The sequence below is a fragment of the Panthera uncia genome, chromosome D4 (assembly GCF_023721935.1).
Source record: "Panthera uncia isolate 11264 chromosome D4, Puncia_PCG_1.0, whole genome shotgun sequence".
Classification (NCBI taxonomy): domain Eukaryota; kingdom Metazoa; phylum Chordata; class Mammalia; order Carnivora; family Felidae; genus Panthera; species Panthera uncia.
The window spans coordinates 12,663,920-12,687,333 of NC_064807.1; the positions used below are offsets into that span (position 1 = coordinate 12,663,920).

Sequence of the window (23,414 nt, forward strand, 5' to 3'; positions counted from 1 at the left end):
CAAATATTGACATTTCATTGTGTAAAGAAAATAATTATGTTAATTTCCTATCCCATCAGAAGGATCTTTAAGAATTGGGAAGCTATCAAGCTTACAGTGGTAGCTGTCAAGCTTACAGTAGATTTTCCAAATTCTACTTTTCACTTGAAAGTTGAATTTTATCATTGGGGGCAAATTTTATCAGTTTTTTTTCTTGAAGTGATAGGCTCACTTCATTCACTTTGGGTTGGGAGGAACAGTCTGCCAGATACCTGAGTCTAACCATAGTTTGTCTGTTATTCTTTCAAGAAAAACTGGTATTTCATGAAAAAAGTAGTCTAGCTCCCAACTCAGTCACACAAATGCTTTTCCTTGAGGCCGCCATCATACTTTGGTATACATTAGAAGTACTGTGTACTCTATACTTCATCACGCTATTATAAAGGTGTATGTAGTCAGTTACCATGGGGAGGTGGTTCAAGATGGCAGCATAGGGAGATACTGAATTCCCCCCCTGCCACAGACACAGCACATCAACTGCTACATATGAAACAGTTTGCTCTGAAAAAGATCAGATAACTAGCTGAACTGCTCTTCTGTAACAAGGGATGTAAGGTCCACATCAAGGCGGGTAGGAACTAGAGATAGGGTCTCACTCAAAACCCCGCCCCTAGTGTGGTGACCAATACTCGGGTAGTGTTGTGATCCATATCACAAATATGGAGCTCTTCCCTGAGGAGTTTATGCCTACAGCAGGCACCCCAACCCTTGGGACCTGCACCAGAGAGATGAGTCCCCAAAACATCTGGCTTTGGAAACCAAGGGGGCTTATATCTAGGAGAAAGGTACAGCAGTAGAGAATACAGGTTCTGCTCTTAAAGAGCTTATTCAAAGACTACAGGACCCTGGGCAAAGTAACTGTTTGAAAAGTAGTCAGACCATATGTGAAGGAGATTCATTTGCTAATCTTAAAGTATCCACCCAAGAGGCAGGAGCCTAATGGAAATTCCTCCTGGGACAGAGGCACTGGTGGGCACCATTTTTGCACTCTGCCTGTAATCTGCTGGCACTGGTCGGTGTATGTCATGCCCACATCCCCGCCAGAGCTGGGTGGCCAAGGTTCTGAAATGATCAGAGAGAGTTCTTGGCAAGTTACTATCCCATGGCCCTGCATAGACAGCAATCAGAAACACTCTCCAGTCTTCCTGTGGAGAAGACCCCTTCGTCCTAGAACCACAGCTTCAGGGGCTCCAGGACTACCACACATCTAGAGGCTACAGAATTGTCCTCAGGCAACATGGTCTAGGAGATGTCATCTCTGTCATACAGTGTGTTGGCCTTGCCACAGCCCATCAGTACCTCCGAGAAAGGGCTCCTCTGGAGCCCTCATTTTTGCAGCAGTTTCCGAGGAGACCCCTCCAGATTGTGTGGTGTGTAAGCCAACAGGGTTTATGGTTGTGGTCCCGTAGGACTCTCTCTATATATATTTGCATAGCTTAAAAGCTGCTGCCTGAAGTTCTGGCTTCTATTCTAGCTTCTGTTCAGCCCGAAACTAGGGGCAGACTGCGATCCCATCCTCTGGAACACTCACAGCGCTTGGCAGTCCCTCAGCAACTGGGCTGTATCGAGGATAAATCAGGCTGCTTAGACCACAAAGGTTCATGTGACAACCAAGAGCTAAGCACAGTTGAATGACAGGGTTCATCTCCATGAGGCCAGTTCAAGACTTGTTGAAGCTTGAGAGGGTTGAAGGTTGTTTCATCTGCTGCTTAGAAATCAACACAGGACCAAAAAAGAAAAAAAAAAAAAAAGAAATCAACACAGGATCAAGCCAAATGAAGAGACGAAAGAGTGTGTTCCAAATGAAAGAACAAGATAAAACACCAGAACAAGAACCATTATGAAATGGTGATAGTTTACCTAAAAAAGAATTCAAAGTAATGGTCCTAAAACAAGAGGAATGAATACAGCAAGAACTTCGCTAAGGAGAAATACAAATAAAGTCCCACACAGACTTCACAATGCTGACGAACACAGTAACTGAAACAAAAAATACACTGGAGGGATTCCAGCAACAGACTAGATGAAGCAGAAGAAAAATCAGTAATGTGGGAGACAAGGTAGTAGAATTCACCCAAAAACAATAGCAAAAAAGAAATAATTTTAAAAAGTAAAAATAGCTTAAGGGACAACATCAAGCAGAGTAACTTTTGCATTATATGAGTCCCAGAAGCATAAAGAGAGAAAAGAGCAGAAAAACATATTTGAAGAAATAAATAACTGAGAAGTTCCCTAACCTCAGGAAGGAATAGACATCCAGATCCAGGAAGCCCAGAGAGTTCCACATGAGCACAAGAGGAAATCTCTTCTGCAGAAGAGCATTGATTTTTTTTTTTTTTTAATTGAAAACAAATCACTTTACAGTCAGATGCCAGTGACATTTGACAGTACTGGAAACCTGCATTCCTCAGTAGTGAAGAATTTACACAATGTTCAAGGCTCTTGGTGTTTCATTTTCAAGCATCCCTGATAGATGGGAGCATATTATTTGTGTCTGAGAGTATGTAACTTCATCACTTTAATGTGTACCATCTGATGTTATGAATCAAAGTATTTTATCTCAGAGAGGGAACGTTCACTGGTTTATAAAATACTCTGTACCCATCTGCTTGAAAGTGATTCATTAATGCCTGAATATTTAAAATCAGTTAGAATTCTCTTTTCATATGCTTTGAGGAACAGTAGACCCAAAGGAGTAATACACTTATGAATATGTGGAATTTATAGGAAATTTCAAATCATTAAACACTTCACCACGGAAGGGTTTTGAAGGAACTATACAAGCTGTCATAGGCCTTATGATGATTGAGATTGTATTGTAGCTACTGTCAGATGAGCTACACCTCAGTTCATCAAGGATATGTACTGTTGAAGAGCCTAATGAAGAGTTTTAGACATCTAGACGTAGTTTAGAATTCTATTTCTAGGTTACAAGGAATTACCTGTGATAGAGCATTTGCCATTTGAAGTTCTCTGGACATCAGGGTAGGATTACATCATGTGGATGGTCTAGAACATTTGGCAAAAATGTCATGAGCACTTAATGCAGTCTGGGAAAGGCAAGTCATGTGGCTATAGCTCACTGATCAAAGGTCCACAGTGGATTTGGCTTCACAGTCATCATATCGTTTATCATCAGTGAAATTCAAGGCCAGAGTTTGTTGTTGGTAGTCACACCATAGTAAATTAACTCAGTAGGTGGGACTGGAAGATGAGTACTTGGCATTGAAGAGTCTCTTTCTGAGACAACTGCTGACAAAGGCCAAGATTCTGGGTCTGATAATCCTATAGACCCAGTCTCAACGAAGTATTGGAAAGGTGTGATCATAGCCCAGCCCCTTCTGCTTCCTTCCAGAGTTCAAGAAAATTATCTCACGCAGCAGTCTCAGACCATTCCTCAACACCAACCAAGACCCAGCAGATAGTTGCACTCCTCCCAGACAGTATGTACTAGCTCCTAAAAAGATGACACAAAGGAGGTGATTGTTTAGTCCATAAATTCCCCATCTGTTGTTCAGTCATTAATACAGCTTGATGTCTCAAGCTGCACCTGTACCAGTTCCTTAAAACATGTCTCAGTGTCAGTTTTTAGCTCAGTTATGAGCCATGCAGCATCTAGAGAGACCAATCAGAGCAACAGACTTGGATGATAGAGGCAAATATTCATCAGCCAGAAGAAGATATAAGAAAAAAATTCAAGAACAGCTTCAAATGGTCCATGGTTAAGGGCTGAAGATTTTTTTTTTTTTAATTTTTAATTTTAGAGAGTGAGCAGGGGAGAGGTATAAGGGAGAGAGAGAATCTTAAGCAGGCTTCACATTAAGTGCAGAGCCCGAGGCGGGGGTCAGTCCCACAACACTGGGACCACGACCTGAGCCAAAATCAAGAGCAGAACACTCGACCAAATGAGCCACCCAGGCGCCCCAAGGGCTGCAGTTTTTTTTTTGTTTGTTTGTTTTAAAGTGATCAGCCCCTGGGTTGAATATTGATTCTGTTCAGCTTTCTTCTGAATTCATCTAACATCTTGCAACTTGTATCTATAAATATTAATGACCAGGTTGTTTAACCAAAATCAAAGTGGAATGAATACTGGACACATTGGCTCCACTCTGCATAGGACACGACAGCAGCCTTTAAAAAGTACATCGTCAGAGTCAACAGAATATACTGAGCTGGCACAGACCGTAAACACCTCTTTCCAGTCACAGCACTCTTACAGCCCCACTGTATGGACACTATTATGATTTCGTAGCTAGAAGCATGGTCCCCATTCCACCTAGTATGCCACAAAACCGTACCCAGAGTGCTGCAGTAACTGCATTCACTCAGGACAGACAAGATTTTCTCAAGGTCAGCAGTTTGTGATTAGAGATTAAATTACTAACTGCTCCTGTAGCTTATGGGGCCATCTTGGTACCTAGCACTATGCTTACGGGTCATGTGGTGACTGCCTGCCCTACTTTGGCTACACAGCAGCAGCCGCAGCCACAGACTTTGTCAGTCATGCAGCACAGTTCCCAGGAATCTCCGGCTCAGCTCACCCAACTACTGCAGCAGTTTTTACAGACTTGAAGGATCCTCAGGGAGCATCCTTGAAATCAGCATATCCTCTCTGCTGCTTTTCCACTACAACAGAGCACTTTCCCCACGATCACATTACCAGCAATACCAGTCTCAGCAACAGCAATATCTGAGTCGGCACAGGACTGACAGTTTGACCTGTTCTTCTAAGGTTCACCCACAGTAGCACATATGCCTCTTCTGACCTCCAGGAAGGAGGGGATTGGCCATGAAGAGTTGCTCAGATGGTCTGAAGCTAGGAGAAGTCCTGGCAGCTTCACAAGAAGCAGTGTTGAATGTTCTAGTTCCTGGAATTAGTTAGCAGGGAAAATGCTGCCTATTGCTCCAAATTCACATTAAATACCAGCCAACAGGAGATGATCTTGGGGCCATAGCCAATTCTGACAGTGTTCTACTTGCCCATCTATTTTTCGATGGAGAAAAGTGCATTGCCAAATGTCAAGCTCAGCTGTGAAACATGATCTTCAGTCATCAGAAAGGCACCAACAATATTAGTAATTTAGTGGTTCTGTGCCTGTTTTCAGGTGTTAGAGGACACATCACTGTCATGTTTGGTTTGCTTACAATAATGCCATGAAGGTAGTCTAGTAGACTCAGTAGGCCCTTTCTCTCTCCCTCTCCTTTTCCAGATAAGGATAGAACAGTAATTAGTGTCAGAAATTATAGTAAGGACTGTATATGACAAGTGTATAGCTAACCTCATATTCAACAGTGAAAAGCTAAAGTCTTTTCCTTTAATATCAGGATCAAGGCCAGGAGGCCCACTCTGTGCACTTTTATTCAGCATAGTATTAGAAGTGCTCGGGGCACCTGGGTAACTCAGTCGGTTAAGCATCAGACTCTTGATTTTAGCTCAGGTCATGATCTCACGGTTGTGAGATTGAGCCCCACGTTGGGCACTGCGTTGAATGTGGAGCCTGCTTGAGATTCTCTGCCTCTCTCCCCCTCCTGTGCTCTCTAAAAAAAAAAAAAAAAAAATCTGTCCCTCTGCTTGAAAAAAAGCAAGCAAGCCTAGCTAGAGCAATTAGGCAAGAGAGAAAAAGCAAAAGAAGTAAAACTGTCACTATTTGTGAGTGACAGGATTTTACATAGAAAACCCTAAACCTTTCTCTACCAAAACAAACTGGTAGAACTAATCAACAACTTCGATAAAGTTGCAGGGTACAAAATCACCATACAAAAATCTGTTGTATTTTTATATACTAACAAGGTACTCTGAAAGGTGAATTAAGAAAACAGTCCCAGGGCACCTGGGTGGCTCAGTCGGTTAAGCGTCTTGACTTCAGCTCAGGTCATGATCTCATGGTTGGTGGGTTCGAGCCCTGCATACTGACAGCTATGAGCCTGGAGCCTGCTTCAGATTCTGTGTCTCCCTCTCTGCCCCTTCCCCGCTCACAGTGTGTCTCTCTTTCAAATATAGGTAACAAAAAACATTAAAAATTAAAAAAAAAAAAAAGAAAAAAACAGCCCCATTTACAAAAGGAAATGAAAACGCAAATGCAAAGGAGTAACTTTGATCAATGAGGTAGAAGACCTGTATAGTGAACACTGTAACACATTGAGGAAATAAACTGAATAGGACATAAATAATTAGTAATTATTATTAGTATTATTAGTAATTCTGTGCTCATGGATCAGAAGATTGTTTAAATGTCCATATTTCCCATAGCCATCTGTAGATTCAGTGCAAGTCCCATTCATTTCCAAATTCCAGTGGCATTTTTCAGAATTAGAACAACTCCTAAAAATTTTGGGGACCATAAAAGATACCAAATAACTAAAGCAATCTTAAGAAAAAATAAACCTGAAGGCATGACATTCCCTGATTTCAAATTATATCACAAAGCTATATTAAAACAGTTAGGGTATTGACATAAATACACATAGATCATTACAACAGAAGAGAGAGCCCAGAAATAAACCCATGTATCTATGGTCAATTAATTTGTGACAAAAGAGGTAAGAATATACAATGAGGAAAGGGTAGTCTCTTCAATACATGGTGCTGGGAAAACTGGACCACTCTCTTACACCATGCAGAAAAATCAACTTAAAATGAGTTAGAGACTTGGATGTAAGACCAGAAATCATAAAGCTCCTGGAAAATGACAGGCAGTAAGTTCCTTGACATGGATGGATGTTGGCAGTAATTATTTTGGAATCAACTTCAAAGGCCTTGGCAACAAAGCGAAAATAAACAAATGGGACTGTATCAAACTAAAAAGCTTCTGCACGGTAAAGGAAACCATCGACACACCAAGAAAGCAACCTATGGAATGGGAGAAGATACTTGCAAATCATATATTGGATAAGGGTTTAATATCTAAAATCTGTAAAGAACTCATTCAAGTCAATAGCAAAAAAAACCAATCTATAACAGATGGGCAGAGGATCTGAATAGACATTTTTTCAAAGACCTACAGATGACCAAGAGGCACATGAGTTAAAAATAGAACTACCATACGATCCCGTAATTCCACTTCGGGCTGTTTATTCAAGGAAATGAAAGCACGGATTTGAAAAGATACCTTTTGTGTTCATTGCATCATTATTTACAAAAGCCAAGACATGGAAGCGACGTAAGTGTCCACTGATGGATGAATGGGTAAAGAAGATGTGAGAGACGTGCACACGCTGCAATATTACTAAGCCATTAAAAGAATGAAATCTTGGGGCACCTGGGTAGCTCAGTTGTTTCAGCGTCTGACTTCAGCTCAGGCCATGATCTCACAGTCCATGAATTTAAGCCCCACGTCAGGCTCTGTGCTGACAGCTCAGAGCCTGGAACCTGCTTCGGATTCTTTGTCTCTCTCTTTCTCTGCTCCTCTCCCACTCTTTCTCTGTCTCTCAAAAATAATTAAATAAATGTTAAGAAAAAAAAGAAGGGGGCGTTTAAAAAAAATAAGAGAATGAAATCTTTTGTGACAACAGAAGTGGAACTTGAGGGTATTATGCTAAGTGAAATAAGTCAGAAAGACAAATACCATTTGATTGCCCTGTAGTTGAAAAAACAAATGAACAAACAAAACAATGCATAGATAACAGAAAGGGGATTGGTGGTTGCCAGAGGGGAGGAGTGTTGGGGGGCTGATTACTTGGGTAAAGGTCATCAAGAGGTACACACCTGCAGTTATAAAAACTCATGGGAATGTAATGTATGGCATGCATGTGACTACGGGTAATAATACTGTATTGCATATTTAAAAATGGCTGAGAGAGTAGATCTTAAAAGTGTTCATTACTAGAAAGAAAACTTACAACTATGGTGACAAACGTTGACAAGATTTTTGTGGTGATCATTTTGCAATGTATACAAATATCAAATCATTGCATTGTACACCGGAAACTAATACAACGTTAGGTCAATTACACTTTAAAAAAATAACATACTCAAAATACACGATTTAATAAAATTAATTTTTACTGTCATCAAGAATATGAATTTGGCATTTTAAAATATCTATTAACTATAAGTACACTGTGGGGCTACTACCCAGATTCATTCTAGAGTGCTTGCATTTTTATTCACCACTGCTGTTGTACCATCAGTACAAATATCACTACAGTGAAAAGGGCAACTGAGATCATCTTACAACAGTGAAAATGGTTCATGATTCGCCTGAAATGGTTTCAGGGATCCCCAGAGGTCTCTGAACCACGCTTTGAGAACCACTGACCTAGACTTCTATCCAATGAATTTGGATTGGTGGGAGAGGAGAGAGGAAGGTACAGGCAGGGAGATTATCAATCCAAGCTATTAGGCTATGCGCTTTCTCACCGATTCTGAAAGTAATAATAGGCAAGGAGGAGAATATGCTGATTTTCACAGAAGAGAATGGGCAACTGGGTGTGTACTCCTTCAATTGTAATCTCCCTTATTACAAGTAGAATTACGTTTGCTTGGCCTTAATGGACACAGATTCCACAGAATCCTATAAAAAGATGTGAATAGTCTTCACAAGTCTTTTCCTAAAAGATGACTGCCAGCTTACTGTGAATGTCCCTGCAACCGTTCTCAGAACTGACTATATATTTTGTTTTGTATTTGGATATTTTATAGAAAGTACAATATAGAAGGGGGTATAAAAGCTATTGGGGGGTTCTTTCTAGGGGAAAGGAACATGGCTTCCAGTTTAAAGGTGTTTCCCATGTCCTGCCTCAGACCTTTTTGTGATTATTCTTTTATGACTTTTTCTGTAAAGATTTAGATACGACTGACATAGTTAATCTTTGATAGTAAGTGACCATTCGTTGTCTTTAGTTATCTGTTTACCTTGACCTAATATAGTATGTGTTTTTAAATACATTTGTAAATTGAATCATATATGAAATGCATTAAAAGAATTTTTTTTTTAAGTAAGCAATTGTCCATTAACTATTACTGGACAAATAATGTACCTTGGTTGCTTAAAGCAAGATATTATTTAGTCTGGCTGCCCAGGTTTTTCATCTCTACGCCTCTTTTCAGCCTTCACCTTTGGCATCATTTCTATCTTTAATCATCTATAAGACACTTAACCTTTTCTGTTTGACCGTTCTGTCGGACCCATGGTCTAAAACTAAACTTTCTCTGTATAATGTTGTTTTTTGTAGTGAAATGGCCTTTCATACCCATCACCCCGCCACCTATAGTTACAACACTCCTTTCCTTTAGATTGACTTTCAAATTTTCCCAGTCTCCTTTCACTTGACCTATTTCACCTCAGCTCCCTAGCCTCCTCCACACTCTCTTCCATGTTCTGTTGAGGCCCCTCTCTGCCACACCTGCTGAACTTGTTCATCCTTGTTTATTATTGCTTCCAAAGTGTGTTCTTGCCTTTACCTTACTTTTGCCCTGGAGGCAACGCAGCGGAGTAGAAAGTACTTGGACTTTGGTGTCAGACACCTCTTACCACGTACTATACATGATCTTATGTAACTTCATTAATTTCTGATCCTTAGTTTCATCTCAGATAACAAAGTATTAATTTTTAGGATTGTTGTATTACCCTTTTACTATATATTTTTAATCTGTTAATCAAATCTCCCAGTTAAGCTCCTTAAGGTGAGGGATTGTGTGTAAACAACATTAATAACAGTAGTAAATAATATTTATCAATCAGTTCAGGGCCAGGCAGTATACTAAGTGTGTTGCATATTTTACCTTTTTTAAATCTTCACCATTGCCCTATAGGAGAAGTATTATTTTTTGCAATTTATAGATAAGGAAACTAAAGTTCAGAAGAGTAACTTGTCTAGTTACACTGCTCATTATTGGCAAAAGGAGATTCAAATCCATCTTTTTGACTCTAGATCCTACACCATTATGGCATCATTACTTAAACTGTGCTGGGCACATAATATCTCAACAAATACATTTTGATCCTGCATGGTCACATGATTGTTTAGTCCAGAAGCTAGTTTATGTCTGAGTAGCTTTGCTAAAAATAAAAAGCCCATGAAACGGCAGGAGACCTGGGCGCAGTCCTTGTGTTAACTCCGATTTCTACGATTATGTGTTTCATATAGTTTAAAGCTGATGGAACAGGATACTTGCAACCTTGAGGAGGAAGAGCGAAAAGCAAGTACCAAAATCAAGGAAATCAATGTTCAAAAAGCAAAACTTGTTACTGAATTAACAAACTTTGTAAAGGTAAGGCATTTTCTTAATTTTGGTCACTTTATTATGACAGGTAGATAAGTACATAGATTAAAAAAACTCTTGCTAAGATTTTACCATCGACAGTTTTAACTTTGCTTGATATTTCTCGTTATAGGTCAATAATTTGGTTAAAAGCACTCATTAAGCTAAATTATTTTATTCCAGATGATTCAATTAAATACAGAGAAAGACATTTTAAAAGTCTCTTGTAAGAAATAGTTGTAAAAAGAACTCTTTGAGATACCAGATTAGAAAAATGTTATTTTTCTCCTGGTTTGTAATTTTTTTAAAAACTTCATTTTTTTTTCCTTAGTTGTAAAACAAATTAAACTTTCAGGGGTTTTTGTTCCTAGATTTGTACCTCATTACATATACAAAAAGTTGATTTAATTCTTCAAAATACTACAGTGATCTCCGAGAAGAACAAATTAGAATCAGATTACATGGCTGCTTCATCACAGCTCCGTCTCACAGAGGTACAATTTTTGCTTTTAGTTTTTGATTATGGGGTGCCAGCCTCAGACCAGTTTGAAAACCTGTATCATCATTTGAAATATGCATTTTGTTATATGCTCTCTAATTTACAAATTTAATGCATTCTGCTGATGAGGAAGCCCTGTGTGAAACACTGTACAATGCATCTTGCGTTATTGATTGGAGGAGGTGTGGTAATGTGAGAAATGAGAGCATCTTAGTCACTTGACAGCCAAGTCTCCTATCTGTTCCCTTAACCCATAAAAACTTCAGTCATTCTGTCACCACGTAGCCACTAGTAGCTTTTATTACGGTTTGTACTTCTCATAAAGTCAACTGCAGATGAGTTATAATCAACACTGAGAGTGGCCTTAGTGTACAGTTTTGGTGATTTAATCTTCTGTTAATATTCTGTGAAATGATAAATATTAAAATAGCGTGCAGAGGGTGAAATGTGATGCACTAAGGTCATGAAAATCCCCAAGAAGAACTGGCAACAAAATGATGGTGACAGTGGCATCGTCTTTTGAGTCTTCCGAATCCTGTTCCAGAAAATAGAAGTGCAGCTAGGATAGCAGCCACAAGCCCATGGACAGCGTATAGAGCAAAACTAAGTTTCAGAGTATCCCTGTTGCTGGTCCACAGTACACTCTCCCACCACCCACCCAGAGTTAGCGTCCAACTGGACAAGGTAAGGGCACGGTCTCCAGCAAGACTCAACTTCAGTTTCTAGCCCCTTTCCCCGGAAGCCTCAAGAATAAGTCCAGGGGTTCCTGGGTGGCTTCGCTGGTTGGGCTTCTGACTTTAGCTCAGGGCATGATCTCACACTTTGTGGGTTTGAGCCCCATATCAGGCTCTCTGCTGTCAGCATGGAGCCCACTTTGGGTCTTCTGTCCCCCTCTCTGTGCCCCTCCCCCACTTGCACTCTCTCTGTCAAAATAAATAAATAACCTTTAAAAAAAAAAGGTAAGACACTCGTAGGACTCAGAACCCCAACCCTCTAACCACAGGATTTGTCCTTCTGGCATTGTCTATCCCCATCTTGAGTCATCTCCTAAGCCTGAGTGTAGGTGTGATTGAAGGAGAAGTGTAGCTCCTCGTGAATAACAAAGACATTCCTATCACTCAGAAAATTCCTAGGGCTTTACAGTCTCCTTCCCAAGAACCAGGGAGTAAGGCCTGATTCTTTCTTACACAACACCTGCGAACTCCAGAATATCAGCAGGTAACATTAAGTCAGCAGCAGGCTAGCGTGGTATCAGGAAGTACATGCTAAGCAGAGGGAAAGCTCAGAGAAGCCAAAAATGAGGTCACCAGCAGGTTCTCCTTTCTAAAGGAAAGAGGCCCCACTAGGTGTGGGAAGCTCTGCAGATCAGTTTGAAAACCGCTGAAGGCGACTGTTGACTCTAGGAAGGTCGATGGTGCTGTGGAGGTCCAGGCTTGGCGAACTCTCAAATTAGCCTAGACTGCTGTGCAGAAGCACGCTGCTTACTGAGAAGTAGACCTATACTTCTACTCAGTACTCAGTACTTGTACTGAGAAGTGATAGACTAGGGAGACCGCAGAATTGGTATTTATATGGTTATAAGGCAGACAGGGTAGCTAACACACAACACTAAAATGGGGGAAGGGAGACAATAGAAGTAAAATAGAATATACTTCCTGATTGTCCTATAGGAATTGTAAGGAAATAAAAGGATATTACTTCAAAGTGGGTACTTTGAGAGACGGAAGTAAGGGAGAATTTCAGTATTACTTACAGTGGGAACCAACAGACAGTATTCTAAAAAAGATATAAAGGACATAAGGGTATTATATAAGGTATTTGTGTAAACTTTCCTAAATACCAAAAGATAGAAAAGGGGAAGGAGATAATAAAACAGATCATGTCACTAAAGATATATATATACATATATGACATGAAAATAAATATGACATAAAAAAGAAAGGGATTCAGAAAGGTTTAAAAAGGAAGATGAAGAGCCCAAGGGGTTGTTTTTTTTTTAAATCACAGAGGCTCAAAAATATCTAAATTTATGAAATCATAATGATACTTAAATAATATTGGTCACCTTTGGAGGATACTGGAGAACTAGCTCATTATTTTGAAAAATGGCAAAGAAAGAATCAAGCATTTATCCAGAACTTCCTAGGTGATTTTTTTTTTTTTTTTTTGAGAGAGAGGGAGAGAGAATCCCAAGCAGACTCCACGCACAGCTTGGAGCCCGACTCTGAGCTCAATCCCATGACTGTAACATCATGACCTAAGCCAAAATCAAGAATTGGACACTCAACCTACCGAGCCACCCAGGTGCCCCTGTGTGAACTACTATCTTGGTTAAACAAGTCGAAGTGCCTCTTTACAGAAGCATTTCAGATAATAAATGCAGAAGGAATGAGAGTATTAGAATATCCCCCTTGCAGCTGCTTATGAATCCGTGGCTCACATTAGCTGCTGACATCACAGAAAAATACCCAGATATTTATGTATGTGCCGACGAAAAGACATAATATGAAATTATTTTATGAAAAAATTCCACTCTGATTAGGCCTCTGGAACAGGGTGTGTTCACATCATCACGGTCAACATTTTATACTGGAAAATTCTTACTGTGGGAGCTGTGCTGTGCATTGTAGGATGTTGAAATTTAAACCCAGTATCCCTGGCCTTTACTTTCTAGATGCCAGTAGTGTACCCCTCCCCGCTCCATTGTGACAACCAAATGTGTCTCCAGACATTGCCCAGATGTACCCTGGGGGACAAAATGGCTCCCATTTCAGAACCACCACCCTAAAACTACCAGTTTAGTCTTCAGAATAATCCATTTAATACTCACATCTCAATTTAGATGATAAATTGTCATCAGAAATATTTGATCGTATTTTGATTTTATAAAAGTTACAGTTGAAGGGCACTTGGGTTACTGAGTCGGTTGAGCATCTGACTCTTGATTTTAGCTCAGGTCATGATCCCAGGGTAGTGGGGTCCAGCCCTGCTTTGGGCTCCGTGTGGAGTGTGGAGCCCCTGCTGGATTCTCTCTTTGTCTGTCTCGCTCTCTCCTTCTGCCTCTCCCCTCCCCTCAAAAGAAATTTATAGTTAAAAAAGTAAATGTATATACTCAAGTTGTTCTAACTAAACATTTTCTAGTAGCTGGAGTATTTGTTTTTAAGTTAAACTAAAAATTTAGTTTCTCAGTCACACTAGTCACATTTTAAATGCTTAATGGCTGCATTGGATTGTTCCTTCTTCACTGGATAGTGCAGTATCTAAGAAAAAAAGGAAAAAGGAGATAGAGAACCTAGAAGTTAAAAAGTATTTTAAAACATTAACCAAATACAATGTGTGGACATAATTTAGATCTCGATTTGAACAAAGCAATTGCAATATTTTTTTTTTTCTAAGAAAGGCATGTGAAGGAAATAGAATGTTGGAATTCCTTCAAAATCTTCCAGAAAGGGGGTTGTTTAGGAAGGGAGCATGGATGACACAGTCTTGGTCACGGGTTGATAATTGTTGAAGCTGGACGATAGGTACATGAAGGTTCATTATACTGTTCTCTGTGCTTTCGTACATTGTTGAAATTTTCCACAATAAAAACCAAAAAGCCTCCATTCTTGGCCATGATGAAATAGCAGGGGCCAAATGTACCCAGTCACTTTAAACCACTAAAAGATAGGACCAAATATATGAAACAGTGATGTGCAGACACTGGATAACAGGCAGCAAAGGACAGTGATTTTGGGGAGAAGGAACAGTGCGAGGTGAGCTCTGTGGCTCCCTCAGCTTACTTCAGGGAGAGCTTCCGGGCCACGATGTAGGCAAAAGGAACCCGGCGGGAGATCCAGCATAGCACTGCAGTTCTTAGATGTGGTAAGCGGGTATCAGGAGAATATGGTGAACAACTTTCTGGCAGTAAATTTGACAATTCAGAAGAAATGGGCAAACTTTAGAAGCCATGAACTATCAAAAGTTCCTGAAGAGCAATTAGAATAGCCCTCTTTTTACTAAAGAAATTAAATTTGTACTTAAAAACCTTACCACAAAGAAAGCTCCAGGCCCAAGCACGTAACCGAAGAATTAATAGCAACTCTACCTGAAGAGGAGGGGAATACTTCTCAACACATTGTATGAGGCTGGCATTCCCCAGTATCAAAACCACACAATGGAAACTACAGACCAGTATCACTCATGAACCTTAGATGCAAAAATTCTTTTAAAAAGGTGAGCAGATTTAGAAAGTTAGCAAATGAAATCCAACAGCATGTAAAAGAGTATTACATCCTAACCAAATGAGTTTATCCCAGAAGTATACAAAGTTGATCTCACATTTGGAAAGTCATCAGTGTAGTTCATTATGTGGACAATACACAAAAACCAGATGATCATCTCAGTGTATACAGAGTAAATATTTGCCAACATCTAGCATCCTTCTTATGATAGAAACTTTCTGCATCTAAGAATAGAAGGACATTTTATCCAGCTTATGAAGGGCATTCACCCCAAACCGTTAGCTGATACCATACCCTTGGCGAAGGAATGGAAGGAAGCTTTCTCCTACTGATTGCAAACAAGGAAATGCTCACTACTCACCTCTGTCCCACACTGTTCTAGCCAATGCAATAAGGAAAAAACAAAAACCTATTTCAGACAGACATCATTTCTGTGGAAAATGTTAAAGAATTTACAAAAATGCTGTAAGTTCTGTTAGTGCATTTAGCAAGGTTGCGGAATACAAGTTCAATACAGAAGTTCAAAATCAGTTGTGGCTCCGTCTACTAGCAATGAACAGTTGGAAATCGAAGTTTAAAAACAACACTGTGTTTAGTAGCTTCAAAAATATGAAATGCTTAGGGATACATTTATAAGACCTGTCTGTATACTGAAAAGTACAAAATTTTGCTGAAGTTAAAATAAGATGTAAGTATGTGGAGAGAATCATTGTGTTCATGGATAATAGAATCAGGATTTGTTAAAATGTCAGTTCTCTCCCAAATCTATAGATTTAATGAAATTTCCAGCAGGGTTTTTTTAGAAATTGACAAGCTTATTAGAAGAACTTTGAAAAAGAACAAGTTCCATGACTCACCCTTCCTAATTTTAAGACTTCTTATAAAGAAAGCTGCAGTAATGAAGACATCATTGTATTGGGGTAAAAATAGACCCATATGGCTCAGTGGAACAGAATAGGGAATCCAGAAATAGATTCACACATATATAGTCAGTTGTTTTTTGGCAAGGCAATATCAAGGCAATTCAATGGAGAAAGAATAGTCTAACAAATAGAGCTAGAACAATAGAATAGTCATATACAAAAAATGAGCTACAACCCTTACCTCATACCACATGTAAATGGGTCATAGACTTAAGTAAGAACTAAAGCTAAAAGCGTTTTGGAGACAAGAAAAGAAATCTTAGTGATCTTAGTTTTAACAAAATAGAATGGAACACAAGAAGCATGAACTACGTTAAGGAAAAGGAATCAGAAGTTTTACTTCAAAATTAACTTGCTTTTCAGTAGATGCTATTAAAGGGCAGGCTACAAATGGGGAGAATATATTTGCAACACATACAACTAATGAAGTGTATCAAGATGAAGGGCTGTCACAGGGGCCATATCTAGCCTAACATCTGCTTATACACAATCCTTACAAGCTAATAGTTTTTCCATTTTTTTTTAAAAGATTATATATAAGCCCTCAACACCTAAAATACTTACCTGCTGGCCCTGTGTAGAAAAAGATTGCTGACCGCTGAACTTTTATACAACTATCAATACTAAGAAGACTAACAACCTACTCAGAAAATGGGCAAACGGTTTTAGCATGATCTCCACTAAAGAAAATACACAGACAGCAAATAAGCACAGGGAAAGATGCTCAGCTTTGTCAGTCACTAGAGAGTGTGAATTAAAGTCATAATGAGCTACTACCACAGATGCACTAGAATGACAGACTTTAAGACGGACCATACCAAAGTGCTGGTGAGGAAGTAAAGCACCTGGAACTCACATACATACTGGTAGAGACTTAAAGAGTGTAACCACTTTGGAAGATCATTGGGGAGATTCATAAGTGCTAAACGTCTGTATGCCATATGATGCAGCCATTCCTTTCCTAGTATTTACCCAAAAGAAATGAAAGCTTGCATCCATGAAAGATGGGTACAGGAACGTGTGGCAGTATGGTAACAGCTAAAAGCTGAAAACAAATGTCCAGCAGCAGTAAGTGGTTGCAAATTATGGTATATCCACATAAGAGGATATTACTCAGCCATTAAAAGGGATGAATTACTGAGACCTAGCATGATGGTTCTCAGTTAATGCTGAGTGTAAGAAGCCAGACCAAAAAAACTGACTCCATTTGTACGAATTCTACGGAACGTAGAATGCGCAGTAACAAATCAGTCAGCAGTAGCCTGGGCAGGGTCAGAGGGGATGGATTACAAAGCGGGACAAGGTGTTGAGTGTGATAGATATATTTGTCATCTTGGGGGTAACAGGTTCACGCTTGTGTATGTTCATCAGAACTCATCAGGTTGTACACTTGACGTGTAGTTTGTTCACCAGTTACACTTCAACTCTGAAAACACATTTAAATAAAGTCTATTTTTCGAATATTTTCAAGTCTGAAATTGTAAAGCTACACCAGAGTAGGAGGAATAACATAACTTCCATGTGCCCCTTATCCCTGACAAATGTAACACTGCCATATTTGTTGCGGCTTTTGAAAGCTTGTCATGTATTTGAAGTCCCCTTGTGCCCTTTGTCATCCACGCTCCTACCTTCCCAGGGTCTGCTACGCTCTGGCGGGGTCTGTAGATGATTCACTTTACGCCTCTCTCTTGAAGAACACTCGTGTTGTGCAGTAGTGAAGTGTTGTAGTGTCGTTCAGCAGCAACAGCCTGAGATGATAGGTTTTAAGAAATACAGGACCGCACAGAGAAGTGGGAACATTAAATCAGAGCAGACTTGCAGCTTCATTATTTGGAAGGCAGCTTCTTCAGACTCCTCTTCCTGAAAAAGCTTATGGCTCAAAGAAATCAGAAGAAACAAGATTTTGCTAGCAGATAAGCATCTTAGAGTAGTAAGCAAGCATAAACACACCTAGCCAGAAGGAGCTAAAGGTCAGGTTTGATATGGTAGGATTGATTAGTTCACTTAGTAGAGCCAAAGCCAGAGGCTTAAAAGATGGGAAAGTCCTTCCCTCCTTTCTTCCCCTCCCAAGCAAAAAAGGGGGAGGAAGGCAGCAGGAGTAGCCATAGTCATTCTGAACATGTGGAAGGGATCCAGGAGAAAAAAAGACAAAAACAAACATAGGACCCAAATGGGGTGGGGGACGGGAGGCCATGGGTGCTGTGGGGGACTGAATCTGGAACTCGCCTCATCTGTATTTATTTCATGGAAAGTGAGGGAAGTCATCTGCCCTCATGTGTTCTGTCGATAAATAATTATAGAGCCTACGCTCTAACTCTACGCTGAGTGAGCCTGTGAACCTGGTTGTTCAGGATGGGAAGTGGTATCATAGATGGTATCATGAAGAAGTTGACCCATCGTGCCAGTACTGTGTGGACAGAGTCCAGTCACACCATACAGTCTTGGATCCTTGTGCCTCAAGTTTTAATTTCGAATTAAGCATTAATGAGCTGAAGAAAACTATGGGTTTGTGTCCTGTTTACAGAAGCATCAGGAAATCACCATGGCTTGGGGGAAGGGTTCTCCCAGACTTCACCCTACTCTTGACATAGAGCTGCTCTTCCAGCCTTCGTTCTGTGTCAGGGTTTTCTGTGTTCGTAGCAGCAGCAGTGTTAATACTTTGAGCAGAGTGGACTACTCTAGGGAATAGGAAAGCCTCTTGGGAGGAGGTTTTGTTTTCAGTCCTTGAGTCAGTAATTTTTTACAAAGATGGCCCCATTATACCGTCCAGACAGATAACCTCTGGTTTGTTGCTTGTCCCTTTAGATTTCGTTACCTGGAACTAGCCACTCAGTCGTCAGCCTCCTAACCCCTCGCAGACATGCCTGCACGCACACAGGTTTTTCCATGCCGATCTTACTCGATGCTAGCCAACTTGAGTTTGCATTTCCTCAGCAGTATCTTGCACCATTCTGTTTCTCTTTGTAACGAGTTGATCTGAAAATTGCTTTCTCCATCTCCTTTGTAAGGTTGTTTGATTTTTTACGCTGGGTCCTCAGTAGTAGTTGTTTGTTGCTGACTGACCGTGCTCCCTGAGCCCACATCTTGAATCATCCAAATGAGTGAGAGAATATGTGGTACGATGTGTGGCAGTGCACCTTCTCTTTCACTTGTTCTCTTTCTTCTGCTGGCTGTCATTGACCCACAGATGCTCTTACTGTTCTGTCTTGCTTTCCTCCTTCATTTGAAACAAGAACTAGTGGGGTGTTTTTTCTGCTTGTCCCCTTGAACACATGGCAGGTTACACCAAGGACCCGTTAGTACCACTTCCCATTTTAGCCTCCTCATGAAAGCATGTTCACAAAAGAGTATTGACACAGAGTTTCAGTAGAGATTGTGTCCATGAGGGAACCCAAGGTGACTTAACCATCATGTAGTTTGAGAAGTCCTCAAACTGTTGGAAGGCAAATAGGGCAGCAGGGTTCCGGACCTGTCAGACATCCCAAGGGAGGCGAATGGTGGTGAGCCTGTTTGGTAATGACGTCTGGAGTATCATCAGGACAAGTTTGTAAGCTGTACGTCTAAATATGGAGGTGGACACAATGGATATACCTATTACTTGGTTGGGTTTTTAGTTGCTTTTAAACCACGCACTGGTTTCCTAACTCCACTCCATGTCTCTTGTTTGTTTACAGCCATAGGTATTAAAATACCTGTCTGACTTGTGGGAATATTGTGCTCATTCACTTTTTTTACATTTTTTTTAATGTTTATTTTTAAGAGAGAGAGAGACAGAGACAGAGTGTGAATAGGGGAGGGGCAGAGAGAGAGGGAGACACAGAATCTGAAGCAGGCTCCAGGCTCTGAGCTGTCAGCACAGAGCCTGACACGGGGCTCGAACCCACAGACCGTGACATCATGACCTGAGCCGAAGTTGGACGCTCAACCGACTGAGCCACCCAGGCGTCCTCATTCACTTGAACATAGATCAAGATGCTTAAATACATGGTCTAGCACAAAGACAGTTTCCTTAAAAAATATAGATTTACATCAGAATTAGTGATAAGAATTAGAAATTGTTAAATGTATTTAGCCTCCTACTAAATTTAGAAATTCTGTTCTTTCATCTAATATTGCCCTCTGTGGCTACCTGCTTACCTCTCCTGCAAAACGATTTCAGATTTTTTTTTTATTTAAGGGAGATCTCTTTTGGGGCGAGGGGGGATCATTTAACAAGTCAGTAGTATTATCGCCATTACTTCATTTGTTTTTACTATTTGATTGAAATAGAACTTGTAGTCTTGTATATTAAGTAGTCAAGATCACTGTCTTTTCTTTCCATATTTCTAAGATATGTATTCTATGTGATATGCACTAAAACTTAGTTAATATTTAAATTTGAATCTGTTAAATTGCTATGAAATGTGATGCTTATATTTACAGTAGAGGAAAATTGAGGTAGAAATGTTTTTATTTACTAATATTCTAGTAGAAATCCATAAGACCTAGAACTCCAATTTTTTTCATACAGGAAATTGTTGATTTTGATCAATTGTTGAATTTGATCAATTGTTGATTTTGTGTGCAACATCCTATTTATAGTTTACAAGAAATTCTGTGAACAATTCTGATTTGTTCCACTAGAGGGCCCTCTTAGAGAAGTTTTTCCTTGTAAAATGTCCTTGGACGTGGTTCATGACCATTGAACTTTCTCAAAAAGAATTTCAGAGAAAAGCTAATGCTTATTCTTTCAGAATATATACCCACAGAGTAGTTCTTTCTGAGATGTTGGTGAGCCATAGTTGGTAAATTTGCCTTTTTCTCTCCCTAGGTCTTACACAGATGAAGTTTGTTGCCTATTAACTGTTAAAGGGTAGACTCTAAGCAAAATTATTGATAAAGCCTTTTTCACTAGTCTGACTTGACAACATTATCTTACATAATTGTATGCTCTCTTTCTTGCTGCCCCTTACCCCCCACAAAAAAAGCTCACCATGAATTCTGGTTTGGAGTGGGGGGGAAACAGGTGCTATATGTAGAGGTATGTCAAAAGCATGTATGTCCAGAAAGAACATTATTCTTTGGGAAAGATTTAATTAGGCAACTGTTGAGTGAGGTTTTGTCTTCTGAAGCCCAGAGGCCTCGATGTTCGACTCCTGTATTTCTTTGCTGTACTGTTGCGATCCTTTGTCAAGGCCCAGAGGAATACAAAGGAGTGGAAGACTCGAGGAGTGTTTGGTTTCCATCTGGCCCTTGTTTATACTGCTTCAGTGTGATCTGCCCTGAGAGCAAAGCAAGGGTGATAGGGAGTCTTTAACATTCTCTTTCTTTTCTCTCAGATATAGAGACCATAGTACCATTGATTCGTGTCAGGCTGGCTTTGTATTTTGAGTTCTGTTCAGTATGTACTCCTGAATTTATCTGCTATCCAACTTATATGCACAAAAATCACCTGAGTACCTTGTTAATAATACATATGTCAAGGCCTCTGCCCTAGAGATCTTAATCAGGAGATCTGCCTCCTGGCTGGGCATCAATACTGTTTTAACAGTCTTCACCATCCCCCTCCCTCACCCCTCTAGTTTGTGTGGGCAGACCAAAGTTTGAGGTTTAATGGAAAGAGCAAACTAGACCGGTTTTCTTAGGAACCTGTTTGCTTGCTATAACCTTGAGCAAGTTTCTTAGTATCTCTGAGCCACATGTAAAAAAGATAATGCATTTCTCTAAGACTGTAATGATGATTGGATCAGTTAACACACAGGATAGTGGTTATAACCAACTTGGCCCACAGAAGGCATTCCACTCCGCCCTCCTCGTTACCCAGAAACTTAACATTTGGCTCTTGCCTACCTTACCACTCTGATATTTACAACCTTACCTCCTCTCTCCAGCTATGGTAGTTTTGTCATTCCCGAAATAAGCCTCTAAGGAGGCTTTCCTTCCATCACATTTGTAATCAGCTGTCCTAGGAATGCTTTCTGCTGCTTCCTCTTTAGTCATTTCTTACTTGTCCTTGAAGACCATTCACCTGTCATAGCTTCTGTGACCACTCTGCCCTTCCTGCATTCTCCCCTCCCCCCCCCCCCCCCTCACATGCTGGCTTTGCTTTCCCCTGAGAGACATGGTGCCATAATGAAAGGAGCAGGAGTTCTAGAAGCAGGCAAGGATGTGAATCCTGACAGCCTGCAACTAAATGTGTGAGGTTGGCCAAGATGCTTTAATTCTTTTTTTAATGTGCAAAATGGGAAATAATATCATTGTACGGTATTGTGAGGAGGGAATCCTATGTGAAGCGCACAGCACATAAGCTTTCAATAAATAGTAGCTGTTTCTTTTATGATAATAATTTTGTGTAGCTTTCTCCTTATTCACCTCTCTCTGTTCAGTGCATAATAAAATACTGACATTTATATAATGGATTCCCCGTAATTATCTGGTGAAGGAATGAATGGGTCCATGAATAAATGATAAGTACATGAAAGGCACTTGGAAAACTACCAAACACTATTGAAAGGTTCTCTTTACATTTGAGTACTGAGTTTTCAGATAGGAAACCTATGTACTGTGTATTTCAAATTTTATTCAAGCATGATTATATATAGCTAAGTTAAACTGTTTCAGGAGAAAGCGAATTTAAATTTCAGAGGTCTTAAGGACTAGAGAAATGTCACATTATGTGCTGATAAATTTTAAAGTTTAAGTTCAAATTTACTCTCTAACAAAAGCTGTCAGGATTTTTGAGGTATGGTTTTTAGATGATTTATCAATCGAGATTCCCTAATTTATTTGATATCAGGCATACCTCATTTTATTTCTTTACTGTGCTACAATTCTTCAGATATTGCATAATATTTCATTATTATATTTGTTATGGTGACCTGTGGTAAGCAAGAGGCTTTGCTACTAGCTCACATGGTGGTTACCATTTTTTTGGCAATAAAATTATTTTTTAAATAAGGTATGTACATTGTTTTTTTAGATAATGCTGTTGAACACTTACTAGACTACAGTATAGTAAATAACTTTTATATATATGACATGTTTATATGTGTATATATAAAATATATATGTTTGGTTATATAGGAAACCAAAAAATTCACTTGCCTTGCTTTATTGTGATAGTCACTTGATTGAGGTGGTCTGGAACTGAATCCACAGTGCCTCCAAGATACATGTATAATGTGGTCATTTCATAAAGTCATCCTCTAACGGTAACCTACAAATTGTCAAAAATGTTTCCTTACACTTAGCAACATTTCATTGAGCTGGATGAAAGCAGACAGAGATTACTGCAGAAATGCAAGGAGCTGATGAAGAGAGCTAGGCAAGTATGTAACCTGGGCGCAGAGCAGACGGTTCCTCAAGAATACCAGACAGTAAGTATAAAAAGTATATACGGCTACAAGTTATATACTCAGCACGTTATTTTTAAGCTCAAAGTGTGTAGTCATTGTAATGTGCCATAAGAAACATAATGTGCTGAAAGAAATAATGGGATTTTCCCATTTTTAAGCTGAATGTGTATGTCATCAAGCTTAATGGATTTT

At 39.7% G+C, this 23,414-nt stretch overlaps 1 protein-coding gene and 1 pseudogene across 2 annotated transcripts in view; both read left to right on the forward strand.

The window, feature by feature from the left end:
* SMC5 (structural maintenance of chromosomes 5) overlaps positions 1-23,414 on the forward strand; it is a 95,718-nt gene that overhangs the window by 63,664 nt on the left and 8,640 nt on the right. For both annotated transcript variants that reach the window (XM_049633630.1, XM_049633636.1), the window contains exons 16-18: positions 10,129-10,252; positions 10,615-10,737; positions 23,118-23,243. In XM_049633630.1, coding sequence (XP_049489587.1) covers positions 10,129-10,252; positions 10,615-10,737; positions 23,118-23,243 — 373 coding nt within the window. The remainder of the gene's footprint in view (positions 1-10,128; positions 10,253-10,614; positions 10,738-23,117; positions 23,244-23,414) is intronic.
* LOC125924054 (circadian locomoter output cycles protein kaput-like) lies at positions 699-8,968 on the forward strand (annotated as a pseudogene).